The sequence below is a fragment of the Lampetra planeri genome, chromosome 5 (genome assembly GCF_965212315.1).
Source record: "Lampetra planeri chromosome 5, kcLamPlan1.2.h2, whole genome shotgun sequence".
Lineage (NCBI taxonomy): Eukaryota > Metazoa > Chordata > Hyperoartia > Petromyzontiformes > Petromyzontidae > Lampetra > Lampetra planeri.
The window spans coordinates 5,347,383-5,363,067 of record NC_136111.1 but is presented as its reverse complement, the minus strand read 5'-3'; the positions used below and the strand labels follow the sequence as shown (position 1 = coordinate 5,363,067).

At 51.7% G+C, this 15,685-nt stretch overlaps 1 protein-coding gene across 1 annotated transcript in view; it reads left to right on the top strand.

The window, feature by feature from the left end:
• Window positions 1-15,343, top strand: part of LOC144718723 (ankyrin repeat and BTB/POZ domain-containing protein 2-like) — a 102,195-nt gene extending 86,852 nt beyond the window's left edge. The window contains exons 7-19 of the mRNA XM_078594200.1: window positions 2,613-2,765; window positions 3,277-3,442; window positions 3,720-3,809; window positions 4,436-4,537; window positions 5,282-5,378; window positions 7,471-7,606; window positions 8,407-8,630; window positions 8,956-9,140; window positions 11,230-11,335; window positions 12,207-12,309; window positions 13,234-13,321; window positions 13,685-13,753; window positions 14,578-15,343. Of these exons, the coding sequence (XP_078450326.1) occupies window positions 2,613-2,765; window positions 3,277-3,442; window positions 3,720-3,809; window positions 4,436-4,537; window positions 5,282-5,378; window positions 7,471-7,606; window positions 8,407-8,630; window positions 8,956-9,140; window positions 11,230-11,335; window positions 12,207-12,309; window positions 13,234-13,321; window positions 13,685-13,753; window positions 14,578-14,721 (1,663 nt within the window). The 3' untranslated portion in view covers window positions 14,722-15,343. The remainder of the gene's footprint in view (window positions 1-2,612; window positions 2,766-3,276; window positions 3,443-3,719; window positions 3,810-4,435; window positions 4,538-5,281; window positions 5,379-7,470; window positions 7,607-8,406; window positions 8,631-8,955; window positions 9,141-11,229; window positions 11,336-12,206; window positions 12,310-13,233; window positions 13,322-13,684; window positions 13,754-14,577) is intronic.
• The last annotated feature ends 342 nt before the right edge of the window (window positions 15,344-15,685 follow it).

Here is a 15,685-nt window from a genome sequence, read left to right as displayed (position 1 = left end):
ATAATGAGGCCCTCCCAGCTCTGTTTATCTTTATTACCGAATACGTCCGCTGTGATGTACGCGCCCTTACGTAAACACGGCAGCCTTATTAAAGGCAAGCAGCTTCTTGTGCTTACCCCCCCCCCCCCACAATGCACCCCCGCCCCTCCTCCTCCAGTAAATCATTAGGACCTTGTGTTTATTTTCCTATTTCCATTTCATTTTAATTTTTCTGGAACCACATCTTGCCCAATGGATGCGAGCAGTTTAAAAGTTCTCACGGGCAACGGGACCGAGATGCGCGCGCGCGCGCGCGCGCAACAACGCGCGCGCGCAACAACGCGCGCGCGCAACAACGCGCACGCGCAACAACGCGCGTGACGACGTGATGTGCAAGACACGATGGGACAGCGGCCGGCAATCAAAAGTAACAAGAAGAGCGATTTTTAAAAAAATCGAATTTGGCAAAAACGACTCAATACTTCAAGGGTCGCCAATGCGCGTGCCCAACGTGACGAAGCGGCCGCTTGAAGAGCCGCACGCGGCTCCGGAGCCGCGGGTTGCCTAGCTCCTGCGACAGGGAGGACCGATCCTGCGGTCAACGGCCGCACATGTCGCTGTCGAGAAATCACCTCTTGTTGTCGTGTTATGTTGTAATCCTTCCTCCACTAAGCGGCGGTGATGTGACCACAGTGCTTGCGCCGCGCTCGATGCACTTTGAGGGTTTCACGTGAAGTGTTTAAGGCTCGCCCGGTACGAGGTCACGGGACAGACCCGGGGGGGTTATGGGTTATGGGATGACACGGCCCTGTATGCACAGAGAGATGCACGTACATTCATCTGACCAAACATGCGGCACATTGTAAAATAAATATTCTCCATTCGGCTTTAGTTCTGGAATATCTATGCAAATGACATTGTTGAGAACCTACGAATATTATGTCCGGATTTACCAAAATGCGCACAAATCCCAGTGGTGGCATGGTGGTTAGCGCGCTGCACTCTGAAGACTGCGATCTGGGGAATCAAATTTCTGGTCATGGCCAACATCAGTTTCTGAGTCCTGGGTCTTGGGCCCTTCCCGTCACCGACCCGCATTGACCAGCTTGGTGAAGTTTGGTCGAAACACCTTCATGGCCGAAACAATAAGAATAAGGCCCTCATCCAGCAGTAGATACGTGATTGAAATCAACAATGAGTGCGTGAATGATAACGTTCATTGGCACGGTCCCTCGGCTCTTTTACGAGCCAGTTGTGTCCGGAAATAGTGGTGAAAAGCACAACATTGCGATAGCAAGGGGCCCAGTTTTACCACAGGACGACCACGTATGACCTCTGACTAACTAGCATTTGTTTTATCCACCCCAGAAGGATTGACAGGCTGGGTGAAACCTTGGCCCAGATTTCTACTCGCGGTTTTGTGCGGTAGGAGTCGAGCGTTGTTAACGACGGTGCCTGATAGATCGCCCTGATACTGCAGTGATAATGCTGATTGTGTTTGTGATCGTAACTACAGTGATAACATGGATAATACAATTCATGAAAGTAAACTATTCTCGTCAGAGCCAGCCAGATTAACAGTGATTAATTCAACAAGCCTGAATCTGCTGATGAGACACTGTATGTGAAATAACCGGTCCAGATCTTGACTTAAAGCTTTCGTGACTGCAGGAATTCATATTCTTTGGGTCTTTCGGTAAAGTCACGTAGATAGAATAAAATAATAAAAATGAAAATGAAAGTAAAGTGAATAAAATGTTATTGTAAAAAGAAAATGAAAATAAAGTGAATAAAATGTTATTATTTTTATTCACTTTATTTTCATTTTTATTATTTAATTGTTCTATCTACGTGGCTTTACCGAAAGACCCAAAGAATATGAACCGGTCCAGAGTTTGCTTGTCTTGGTACGATGCTGCTGAAATGGACTCCCAGAAGACCGAGCGGCTGATGGGTGTGTGTAAGAAATGCCTTCGTTTTGTTTACACCGAGAGACGGAATGTGTGGAGACATATCGTGTGCTTATTTACTTTGTTATTTGAATTCTCCAAGACGATGCTCATGATACGTTTGAGTTGTAGTTTAGCAAACAGCGCGGTCGGTGGACAATATCAGGCGCTGATGGCTGAGAGGGGGACCTCTAGTGGCCGGTCCAATTAAAACCAAAAAAAAACCTCGCCACAATCCCCAACGATAGTTCCTAAACCCATCCTGCTACCGCTACTCCCTGCCCCCGAGCTACGACCAGGCCTACCCCAACCCCTATCGCTACCCCAACCCCTATCACTACCCCTATCACTATCCCTATCACTACCCCTATCACTACCCCAACCCCTATCACGACCCCAACCCCTATCACGACTCCTACCCCAACCCCTCCTTATCCACTCCCACCTGTTCTCCTGTCACCATAACTCCACCACCACTTTGAATAATAATACCAACCCCACTCATCTCGATCACTATCACCCCACGTACAAATTCCATAATTGCTTGTCGAGCGGCCCCTCTGAATTGGGGCCGCTCGATACAGATCGACACAAAACGATTCGCGAGAACATTTTAGTTGTTTTGTCGGCGGGTGAGGCCAGGTGTTTTTTTTCTTGACGGCCGCCGCGCGTGTCCCCCCCCAGGCCGTTCGTGCTGCGGCCCCCGCTGATGGAGTGGATGCGCGTGGCGATGGCCCACGCGGCCCACCGGCGAGGCCTCACGGTGGACAGCGACGACGTGCGGCAGGCGGCGCGACTCTTCCTGCCTGGCGTCGACTGCGAGCCGCGCCTGCTCAAGTACGCGCGGTTAAACCCTGGCAATATACCTGCCCTTATTTTTCATACTGTGAGACTGGCAACAAAAGGTCACGTGACATAGCTGCCCCCCCTCCCCCCCCCGAGTTATAATTGCTCTGATACGTGCATTGGCTTTGTGCTGTTCGCCTTTTGCCGTTCTGCGGTCTGACACTGGTGAGACTAGGCCATAAAGAAGGCTGCTGTCTCTGGTGTAGGCCAATCAGTTTCAAAGACAATGCCAAATATTATCAGAGCATGTTTTGCTTGCAAGTTCACCACAAGTACGTGTGGTTAATGCAGACAGGATTCCTTGCAAAAGGTGTCTGTTTGGTGTTTGAACATCTTAACACCTGTTTTATTGCCAGAAAGGGTAAAATATATTCTTATTGTTCATGCTTCTTTCGCACCGTTCGAAGCCAACCGCGCTAATCAGAGGTGTCCGTGTGTGTCTGTGGTGTGCGCACATTGCTGTGTGCACGCGCGCCTACCTGCGCGTGCGTCGTCAACGCAGGACGGACGACTGCTTCTGCGCCTGGCGCCGTCTCGACGCCCGGGCGGCCGAGGGCCGCTTCCTGCAGGACCTCGCGTTCCGGATGCTCAACTGCGGCCGCACGGACCTGGTGAAGCAGGCCATCGCCCTGCTGGGACCCGCCGGGGTCGACACGCTCAATGACCAGGTAGCTGGTTGCGGCCAAGGGGAAAAGAAAGAGATGGGTGCTCTAAATGTGCGCCCCGAAGGCACGTTAACCTCCTTATCTCTGCAATGAATGTTGAGACTGGTGTTGGGCAGCCCGGGACACACAGCTGAGATAAGAGCTATTTAGCGTGCTGTATTTGATTCTAACAGACGCGATTTTTTGTTTTTTACGCGGGCGAACGAAACGATGTTAATTGACGAGTCGACGCGTCGTTTACATCTCTAATGCGTCCGCGGGTGTGTTCGTCTTTGTGAAGGGCATGACCCCGCTGATGTACGCCTGCGCATGCGGGGACGAGGCCATGGTGCAGATGCTCATCGACGCCGGCGCGAGGCTGGACATGGAGGTGCTTGCTTGCACAGCACACACATTGTTCACACTATAGACACGCTGCACACACTGCATACACCGTGCAGACCAAGCGCACCCACACAGCACACACTGCACAAGTCACAAATTTGGACCTTGACGCTGCACACTATGGCCTGCCACCCTTACGGATGACGTCACGGGATCTCTGACGTCCACTGTGAAGCGGACGAGGCGTGGCTCTTGTCCCGTTACTGCTCACCGCAGCATTGACCAGGGAGGCCGCCCCATTCGAAGCCGTGGACATCGGCAACAAAGCGGCGAACGCACTACCACCGTCTGGTCTGCAGGAGGTCGTGGCTTCGATCCAGACCCTGACGCCTGCTGTATATTTGTAGTTTGCGGGTTGTTTTCCCCGTGGTCGCGTGGATTTTTATCCGGGTCCTCTGGTTTTTCCATCCACATTTAGCATCAACACGCGTTCAGAGATATTTGGCTGCTGTAAATTTCCACGTGATAAGCCACTTTGTTGAGCCATCACACGTGGTCAGGTCGCCTCTGAAAAAGAGCTCAGTAGCTCAGTTGGGGGTCTTACTGCCTGGTAAAATAAAATAAAAATCGTTTGATAGTTTTTAATTGCGTGTCTGTGTGCTCACATCTCAGGTGCCGGGAGACCCCCACGTGCTCCCGTCCGTGCACCCGGGCACGAGGCACTGGACGGCTTTGTCGTTCGCCACCCTGTACGGGCACCTCTCCATAGCCCAGGTATAATCAGGGGTCACGTGGCCGACCGGCCGGTGTCAAACAAACGTTCGTGCCAGGCAGCACCGCTGATTGGGTTGCAACCGTTAAGGATGCTTTAAATCTCCAAATGATGGGCCACTTTATTGAGATATCATTTGTGGCCAGGTCGCTTCTGAAAAATAAGTTAATACCTCAGTGGGCTTTGCCTTGTACAATGGGAATGGTTTAATTTCATTTGTATGTGTTTGGGTGATTTGTTTACCTTTCTTGAACTTTACACTCCTATCATGTTATCGTATTGTTGTTATAACATTCTTACCCGCCCCTACTGGACATGGAGCATAAACCATCACGCAAACTCCGGTCACTCTCACAGCGGCTTTTGGCTAACCATCATCTCAAAGACGGTGGTCACCGCATCGCGCGCTTTCAGAAGCGCTTCTGCAGCCGTCCGGAACACTCCTCCTTCCACTGTAAGGAAGCCACTGGAGCAAGGCACTTTTAAATCTAAATTGAAAACTCGTTTCTTTAGAGCAGCTCTTTGTGTTCAGTTTGTTGTTCTTCCCCTGCACCGCCGATTAGCATGGTTGGCTACGTACGGTGCGAAAGAAGTTCAGCATGCAAACATAAATACGTATCTCAGTCGGGAAGGCTAGCAACTCAGCCCATCGTCTCTTCCACGGCCAACAAAAGTTGGGTCCGCTTCATGGGCAGCCTGTGGACAACGCTTGTAATTAATCACCGTGACGTTTTGTGCTGCGGTAGCTGCTGCTGGAGGCCGGTGCCAACGTGGAGGGGTCACTCAAGGACACGGACGATCCCAACTACGCCGAGACGCCCCTGCAGCTCGCGTCGGCCGCAGGTCGGTGGAGCGAGCGTGCACAACCCTCGCCCGTGTACACGTCCACCTGTGACACCACGCTCGCTCTCGCGACACGCAAGGACAATTACCCCCCCCGTGCAGCCTGTAACAGACTGTTGGGGCAAGTGCTGTTAGTGTGCACCTATTTAGGCCGGCACGGCACACGAGGGGGTGGGTGGCCAACACCACGCCCGGCTGCCTTTTTCTCCCTCGTGCCGACGTTTACACACACACAGCACATGGAACTTATTTGAGGCCGAGTCGACCTACACACGCGCCTCCCGCGTACGCACCGTCATCGATGTGAACACCTTTCTCATCCGCACACCTCTCACGGCGCGCACACCCTTGCCTGCCTCTCTCACATGGGCTCAATGAATGTTTACATATCGGTGGACACGTCCGCTGATGCGTCCACACCTCTTCACGCGCTCACTATTTCCGCAGCTCCCCAGTAACGTCCTGCACGCGGTTCTCTCGCTAGCTCGCTCGCTCGTCCGCACATCTCTCGAGTGCGCACCCTTTGCGTTTCGCACACGCACGCGACTCGCGCGTGCATCATCCACACGTGTACGCGCGAGATTAAAAACTCATTTATTTAGTACTGCTTTTTGTGTTTAGTCTGTTGTGCTTTCCCCGCACCTCCGAGATTAGCACGGCTGGCTACGTACGTTGTGCCCGCGTCTGTCATGGACGCACACCTAGATAATCCGGCTGGATAGCCGATATCGACGTGGGTATCGTGCATCTTGGCCAAGAATGTAGCTGTGGCTGCTGGCGATGGTAGAGCTGGGATTGGCGGACGACTGCTTCGCGTATCTCGACACGTGCACACGCTCGCCCGCACTCCCTCGCCTGCACGCACGTGAAGCCGCCACAAGAGACACGTTAGAGCTCAAATACATCTGGAGCCCAACATCGGCACTTGCTTTGACTTTGCGGGGATTTTGCTTACACGTCCAGTGACGACGTAGCTATCTGCGCAACATCTGCAAACGTGCCTGGGCGAGTCCCTTCGTGAGTGGTTGGGTTTTCTTTTGTTCCCTGGTACCCAGTACACACACACACATGCCTTGTGGTATTACTGTGGATCAATCATTGTCATAATCTCCCTGTGAGTTCTTGGATGTTTTTATCACGACCCGAGCAAGTTCGTCCAGTTCATCTCATCGACCACAACATAGCGGTTGCTTGATTGCGCTTGAAACAAACGTGCGTAGCCGCGCAGAGATACGCCGCCGTTGCTTTATCAGAGTTGGCAACGCGCGCAGGAATTTTAGTTTTTGTTTTGAGCTGTGATGCGAAGCGCGTGTGTCTGTGTGTGTATGGGGAGCGGTGGTGCAGCGGTTAGCACGCTGAGCTACGAACCCGGGGCCTCCCGGGTTGGCAATAGAAAATATGTGAAATGTGTGTGTGTGTAAGTGAAATGTGTGTGTATGTGAAATGTGTGTGTATGTGAAATGTGTGTGTGTATGTGAAATGTGTGTGTGTATGTGAAATGTGTGTGTATGTGAAATGTGTGTGTGTGAAATGTGTGTGTAAGTGAAATGTGTGTGTATGTGAAATGTGTGTGTGTGTATGTGAAATGTGTGTGTGTATGTGAAATGTGTGTGTATGTGAAATGTGTGTGTGTGTATGTGAAATGTGTGTGTATGTGAAATGTGTGTGTATGTGAAATGTGTGCGTGTATGTGAAATGTTTGTGTACGTGAAATGTGTGTGTATGTGAAATGTGTGTATGTGAAATGTGTGTGTGTGAAATGTGTGTGTGTGTATGTACGTTTTGGGGGAGATAGTAGTGTAGGGGTTAGCGTGCTGCGCTACGAACCCGGCGGCCCAAGTTCGAGTCCCGCTCACGGCCAACACCGGTGACCATTATTTGAACCGGTCCTGGGCCTCTCCTAGGTGGACTCAGCGTCGAATGAGCACCTGGTGCGTTGTGTAAAAACATCGCCACTGGGGAGAGAAAGGCGGTCGGGCCCGGTGTTGGCCACCCACCCCCTCATGTACCGTGCCGGCCTTCATAGGTACTCGCTAACAGCACTTGTTAAGGCTACACGGGGGAATGTTTGTCTTTCTTTGTATGTCGCCAGGTAATTACGAGCTGGTGAGCCTGCTGCTGGCGAAGGGAGCCAACGCGCTCGTGAGCACGGTGCAACGCAACGGCATCGCCGCCGCCACTCCAGGGGACATGAACTCCTTCAGCCAGGCAGCGTCACATGGGCACAGGTGAGACTGGGCTTGAGTGAGGGCAGGAGGCCACGCGCTAAATGTAGGTGAGACCGCGAGCTCCAGTGCAGCACTCTGGACTGCGTAGGTTTCCACGGTTGTTTTGAATAGCTGCTCCCGATGTGTTTTTAGATTGTACTGCGTGTTGGTCGGCAACAAAATGCTGACGTATCATTCTGCAGTAACACGCCCCGTGCCACTGCTCTGCAGTGACACGCCCGTGCTACTGTTCCGCACTCATTGAGCATGAGCTGAGTTAGTGAGTTTGCTTATGAACAAGAATGTCTTTGTACAGTCATGTCCGACGACTGGGTGAGGCCGATCAAAATTGAATTGGAAGACCAAAGGCGAAATCTGAATAGCTTCTAAGTATTTTCGACTGGAACTTAAAACGTTACTTCCAAATATGGTACATTCAGAGCAACCATGCATGCGTGTATTTTGTTCGAATAATTAATATTAAGTTGTCGGGGAACACAGAGCGTTTCTGCACTCACAGGTGCAAAGTGTCACTTCAATAAATGTGTTTTTCTTGAAAAATATCACAAGCCTCAGAACCATTCTCATACATTCCAGCTTTTAGCCTATAACAACGGCCGCTTGTGAAAGGTATCCCAAAGTAAGAATATAAAGAACAACTCTGGTGCTGCCATTAACTCTTTCTGCTGCGCAAACCTCAACACACACATACGCACAGAACGCACAACACACGCCGCGTACGTTTAAAACAACCAATTGAACACAACGTCGAACGTGCGACGGCCGACCGTGACTGATGCCGCCACCGGCTGCCATTTCAGGAACGTCCTGCGCAAGCTGCTGTCTCAGCCCGAGAAGAAGCAGGAGGACGTGCTGTCGTTGGAGGAGATCCTCGCCGAGGGCGCGGGCGGCCCCGGGGATTTTGGCGTGGGGGTCTCGGCGGAGGGTCAGGGCGGACGGGTGAGGGTCAGGGCCCTGCAGGAGGCCATGTACCACAGCGCCGAGCATGGACACCTGGACGTCACCATGGAGCTGCGCGGCAAGGGTAAGAATCATTCTCATAGCCTGGTGTGTCTGTCTGTGTGTGTGCTCACTAGCGGTGTGTGAACATCACCACTGGGGAGACAAAGGCGGTCGGGCGCGGTGTTGGCCACCCACCCCCTCGCGCACCCTGCGGCCTTCATCGGTGTTCGCTAACAGCACTTGCCCCAACGTTCTGTTACAGGCTAAACGGGGGATCTTTGTACTTGCTCACTAACGGTGCTGCTTGCCCCAAGTGTCCGTTGAGGCCGTACGGGGGGATCTTCTGTGCGCCGTTTCATTCCGTGGCGTGTGCGGATGTCTACGTGCTGCGTGTGCCACGTGTGCAGACGTGCCGTGGACGCTGCACGTGTGGCTGGAGTCGCTGCACACGTCGTGCGTGCAGTCGCGCTCCGCGGTGACGATGGCGCTGCTCGACGAGTTTGCGAGCGTGCGCGCCGGCGGCGTCCACTTCACGGAGCTCATGCTGGCGCGCGGGCTGCCCCTGCTCTTCGACATGCTGCGAGGCCAGCAGGTAACGGGCTGGAGGGGGCGGGGGGGGCGTCGGTTAACCTCGGCCCACCAACGCGCTCGCGTGTGTATATGCGGGGTGCTTCAAAGAAATGTTAACACTTCTATGGGACTGTCGTATTTAATGGGAAAAGAACGGGTAATAATATGCACTGTAACACGATAACAAATGCATGTTAATCGCTTCAAAAAGTCGAAGAGTCTCCACTTGTTCGCCATCGTTGTCAACGCATATTGCCTGGAATCGTCTCCAGGTGGTCTCCAGAGCCCGGAGGCCACATTTCTTGTGGTGTCGTTGCAAATTCTTGGGTGTGTTCACATTTTTTTGAAGCACCCTGTATACAAGTGACCGTGTGATGATGATTTGTGGCTGACCGCGGTGAGGTTTAGTTTTACCGGTTGAGAACTAAAGAGAACGGGACAGGGCCTCATCTGAGACTTTGCGGGAGGTTGGGCGGTTGTGAGCGATGGGCTGATGTGGCACGGGCTGATTTGGAGCTGATTGGACTTGCCGACAACTGCAGCTTCCTGTTGAGGAGGCTCGTAAAAAGATGCTGCTGGGCAGTTTGAGGGCGCAGTTCCCCAACATTAAAGGAGGGTGGAGGAGTGATTGGACTTGCCGACAACTGGAACCTCCTGTTGAGGAGGCTCGTAAAAAGATGGTGCTGGGCAGTTTGAGGGCACAGCTCTCCAGCATTTAACGAGGGTGGAGGAATGGTGCTCGCAACAACGAGCAGAGCGCCGGGCGGCCTAAAACACGGAAAGTTGGTGCAGTGGGGAGCACAGGTGGTGCATCTGCCAGTCATCTATATCACTTAACGCAAAACACATGGGTCCGTCCTGTGAACTGCTGCCAGCGAACATTCCATTTGATGAGGCCTCAAAGTGAACATAGCCTGGAACAAGCATCGTGGTGACGTCAACACCACGCGGTGGTGCATGGCAGTGATTGTTGTTGTTAACCTGGGTTTGTTAACCAGAGTATGTTAATTTTGGGCACATTCGTTAGTGAAGACTGCTCTGATTGCACTTTGCCCGAGAATCTACAAGAGGTTGTGTCACAATTGATTGCGATGAAATGTATAAAGTTCTAGATTTGAAGCTTTTGTGACTGCAAGGAATCATATTCTTAGGTTTTTTCGGTAAAGTCACGTAGGTAAAACATCAAAATTAATGAAAATAAAATAAAATATAAACAAAAATCACGACGTTTCGGAGGCAACACAAGTCTCCGTCATCAGGTGGGACCGTCACAGCCGAATTAGCTGCATCAAGCTGCTAATTCGGCTGTGACGGTCCCACCTGATGACGGAGACTTGTGTTGCCTCCGAAACGTCGTGATTTTTGTTTTTATTTTATTTTATTTTCATTAATTTTGATGTTTTACCTACGTGACTTTACCGAAAAAACCTAAGAATATGTATAAAGTTGCTTGCTTAAGGAACGTCAAAGTAACTAAGTGTGTATCGTGTGGCATGAAACCCAGTTTCACATCAGTGCAGACTGTGATGACAATTGTAATTACCACGTGGTGTTCTTATGGTGTACTTCGCAGCACGCACGTATGTGTATGAATGAACTTTTTTGTGTACAACAGGGGGTGCGTAACCTGTTCCCTACTTAGGGCTGAATAGAACTTTCAAATACCTTTGGCAAGGCCACACGTGAATTCACACACACACTTACCGCAGTCACTTCTGCCAATGCAGTGACATAAGTGACTGAGCGCGACGTGGAAATTAGCAACACGTCATTGCCCGGTCAAAATTATCTCCCCCCCCCCTCCTCTCAGTACCCATTTCCTCCAGCTAAAGGCGCTCGCAGCGACGGTTAAATATAAGAGTATGGATTCCTGCAGTCACGAAAGCTTCAAATCAAGGTTAAATATCGTTTGCACGCCGTTTCGAAGTGGTAGGCCTCGTGTGGCCGTGGGCCATGTGGCATGGGGTCGGCTGCAAGGCACAGGCCGGAGACTCCCTCTCACCTGGCGCGGTTATGATCATTTCTGCGCTCGTAAAACGCGCGTGCTTTATTTTTCTGCGTGGCTTTTGCGTCTGCTCGTTGTGTGCGTGCGTGCGCGTGTAAACCACCAGAACGAGGCGATCACGCAGAGAGTCGCCGACATCCTCAGCCAGTGCTACGGACCGCAGCCTGTGCCCCAGATCCCCGAGGACCACACCCCGTTGGGGGCCCGGCTCGGTACGTGTGCGTGTACGTGTGCGTGCGTGCGTGTACGTGTGCGTGTGTTGAACTTCTTTCGCGGAAGTGTAGCTGTTAGCGAGCTGCCCTACTGACCCGGCGACCCGGGTTCGATTCGCCGCTCATGGCCAACACCAGTGACGATTATAATCTGAACCAGTCCTGGGCCTCCCCGAGGTCGACTCAGCCACGAATGAGCACCTGGTGCGGTTGTGGGGAGACAAAGGCGGCCGGGCGTGGTGCTGGCAAGGTATAGAAACCGTTTTACGTTCTGGAGCCCAGTCCTAGAACGTGAGGCTTCTACAAGGACACCACGCTATTTTTGTCACCTACGACGTCAGGTTCAAAGTTTTGCACACCACACATTCTGTATAAACCGTTGCGATATTCCGGTCCACTGATGAATAATCTCGAGATGTACAAACTCACACGCATCTGAGTTTGAATGCAGAGAGACTTGGGGATCCCGGTAGTTCACAAAGACTGAAACGAGTGGGGGCTACTCATTCTCACGACGAAGCATTGGCGCTTGTTGTTTATTGGACGTTGCTCGTGTGTGTAAATTAACGTCGCTTACTTAACCTGGGTAAAGCCTCACTGATTCGCAAGACTCATTCTCAAAGAGGGTCCTGCATTGGTGATGTTTGGCCGTTTCCGTCAGTTGATTTGTTTGGCCCTCGCGTCGGAGCCCAAAAAAAACCCAGAGTGCCCGGAGAACATCCACCACGTGTATGAGGCAGGGGGGCGGGGGGCAATGCTCAACACTGTCATCTGCTGGCCAGAGCCCACATCGGTGTCGGAATCTTCGCGGTGCGGCTGACGCCACTTAACCGACACTCACTCTCCCGCCGCAACCCGTGGGCGCTCGCAGACCCGCACTTCGTCAACAATCGGGAGATGTCGGACGTGACGTTCATAGCCGAGGGCCGCCCTCTCTACGCCCACAAGGTGCTGCTCGTGACCGCCTCGCCACGGTAAGACACCCGCCGCTGCCACGAAGTCGTGCAACGCCTGCCCAATCGTGCGCCTCGCGTTCATTCTGCCCTGGGAGGCCAAGCACCTGCGAATCGCTGTGCCTGACTTTTATCACGATGAGACTGATAATTGGTTCTTTACCCTTCTATCTGGCAACAAAACTGACACCTTTTTACAAGGAGTCATGTTTGCATAGACCGCAATACCTGCAGTCATAATACAAACAAAAGAACATAACTCTGATAATGTGCACTGTCCTTAAAGTTGATTGATCCACACCCGAGACAGCTTTCCTTAGAGCCTAGTCTCATATGGGTTGGACCAGATGACGCCAAAAGGCGCACAACTCAAAGACAATGCACCATCAGAGTATGAGAGCTCGGGTTAAGCATCTACACTATGGGAACCTCATTTGCCAGTAAAAAATATGATAATTGGTTCTTTACCCTTCTATCTGGCAACAAAACTGACACCTTTTTACAATGAGCTGTCTCGGGTGTGGATCAATCAACTTTAAGGACAGTGCACATTATCAGAGTTATGTTCCTTTGTTTGTATTATGACTGCAGGTATTGCGGTCTATGCAAACATGACTCCTTGTAAAAAGGTGTCAATCTTAATTTTAGAACTTTCGTGACTGCAGGAATTATTATTTGGTTCTTTCGGTTAAGTCACGTCTAAAGATAAAATAATAAATTAAATTAAATAATTTATTATTTTATCTTTAGACGTGACTTAACCGAAAGAACCAAATAATAAAAAGGTGTCAGTTTTGTTGCCAGATAGAAGGGTAAAGAACCAATTATCATATTTTTTACTGGCAAATGAGGTTCCCATAGTCACGATGAGACTGTAAAACAGAAAATAAAAACGACGTGCTGCACATTTCATACCCACAACCTCGCGCCTCGTCTGTCGTACAGATTCAAGGCTCTGTTGACCGGCGGGGGCTCTTCTGTGGATCAGTGTCGGAGCATTGAGATCGGGGAAATCAAATACCACATCCTCGAGGTGGGTCAGCAGTCACGTGTTGTTGATATGTGCGCATGTAATTGTACAAGTATGTATGCATTGAGGGTACAAAGTCTGGGATTTCACGAAAAGCTTCAGGACACCGGGACAGATTTTTATGGAACCGCTTGGACTCTGCGGTGCCAAACCTGGACTGCCCTATGTGCAGACACGCACCGGAAGGGCTAAGCAAAATATGTGAGTAGCGCAATTACGATAGCACTATTAAAGTAAACAAGGTAGCAAAGGTAAAGGTGCGACCCTGCAATTGCTCGTGCCACCGCTGGCAGAAGGACCCCCACTAGAGGCAAAAATAAATATATAAATGGAACCTTACACAATGCGCCCTGTTGTGTCTCACAGCTCTTAATGCGCTACGTGTATTACGGCGGCGTGGAGGAGGTCAAAATAGCAGACGAAGACATCTTGGAGGTAAGGAAAGGAGAGCAGAACTGGATCACTGACAGCGTGGCTCATGCCACCTGTCTTGTGTATACGTCATTGTATGTGTGCGCGTGCGGTTTTGTGATAATATTGCTGTACAAACGGTAAAAATGCGCAACTATCAGTTGTGTATCATAAACACCGATATTGAAATATAGTACGGTAGAGATGGCCGAGTTTAAGAAATCTGTTTAGATTATTCATTGTGAGTAATAAGCCAATAACTCCACTGGAAAGGGATTGGATGGGGCCTAGAAAATAATGCCATAAAACAATAGTAGTAATTCACTGACCTTCCATAAAGCCACTGGCAGATAAAAACCTCCTCATGCCATGTCAGACGTGGGGGTTGTTTGGCCGTACCTCTCCACGCTGGTCAGCTGGCCAGTGCAGGTTGGTGAAGGAGGGAGAGCACACAAGTCCTGGTCGACAGTGGATTTTGATCATTCCCTTCCCGCTCGTGGCCAACATCAGTGACGGATATCTGATACAGTCCTGGTCCCCCCCTCGGTTCATATCACCTTCAATGCGTACCTGGAGCGGTGTGTAAACACCACCACGCCACCCTCTCGTATGCCATGCCGGTTTTCACAGGTGCTCGCTTAACCGCACTTGCCCAATAGTCTGTTAAAGGCTATACAGGGGATCTTTGTTTTTGTATGACTGTACGTTGGTCGCCTTTTATCGTGACAATGTTTGCCACTAGGAGGTGATTTGAGAAGCGAGTGTTGGCGACGGCATCATTGTCATCATCGATCTCGACGACCTCTTGACCTCCGTGCCTGTGTACCCGTTTGCGTGCACGTGTGCAGCTCATGTCGGCTGCCAGCTTCTTCCAGCTCGACGCCCTGCAGCTCCACTGCGAGCAACTCTGCTCCCGCGCCATCTCCTACAGCAACGCTGCGGGCCTTTACCGTCACGCCAAGGCACGCGCAACCACTCGGCCAACCACATAACAGCAACAAAGAAGACGAAGGAATATCCCCCGTGTAGCCTTTGCAGACTGTTGGGGCGAGTGCTGTTAGCGAGCCCTGATGAAGGCCGGCACGGCACACGAGGGTGGGTGGGTAGTCTAGCACTACGCCCGACTGCCTTTGTCTACCCAGTGGCGATGTTTTTACACACCGCACTCGTTTGAGGCTGAGTCCACCTAGGGGAGGCCCAGGACCGGTTCAGATAATCGTCACTGGTGTTGGCCGTGAGTCAAACTCGGGTCACTAGGTTCGTAGTGCAGCGTGCTCACCTGCTACACGACCACTCCGCACATAATGAAATCAGGCTCAACAACTAAAACATCGCCACCACCAGCCACGATGGAAGCCGTTCGGCACTATGTCCGACGTTCCGCTCCGGGCCCCGGAAACTTCGTCGGTCCCTTCAACAGAAGGTTCTCGACGAAGCTCCCAGCGCGTGGGGCGAAACGTCGAACGACGCTCAGTCCGGCACAACCCAAACGGTAGTACAATCCAAAGTGCGATACTATTATTAACGCCGCTGCTAATGCTGCTGATACTGCTGCTGATACTACTGCTGCTAACACTGCTGATGCTGATACTGCTGCTGCTATGACTGCTGCTCATGCTGCTGCTGCTCATGATGCTGTTGCTACTGATGTTGCTGCTGCTGATGCTGCTGCTGATTCTACTGCCGCTGCCGCTGCTGTCACGGTTGCAGAAGGTGGGCGCCGGTCAGTTGGCTGTGTTCTGCGAGGGATACTTCCTCAAGCACATGCCATCGCTGCTGTCCGGCGAGGATGCCTTCCGGGCGCTGGTGCTGGGCCGCGGGGGCCGGGGAGGCCGGGCAGGGAGAGCGGGGCGAGTGGGGTCCAGTGGGGTGGGCGGGGGAGCTGGGGGGGGAGGAGGAGGGGTGCTCGCTGCACTGCATGCTACCCTCGCTGCTCGTATGCTGCAGCAGCAGCAG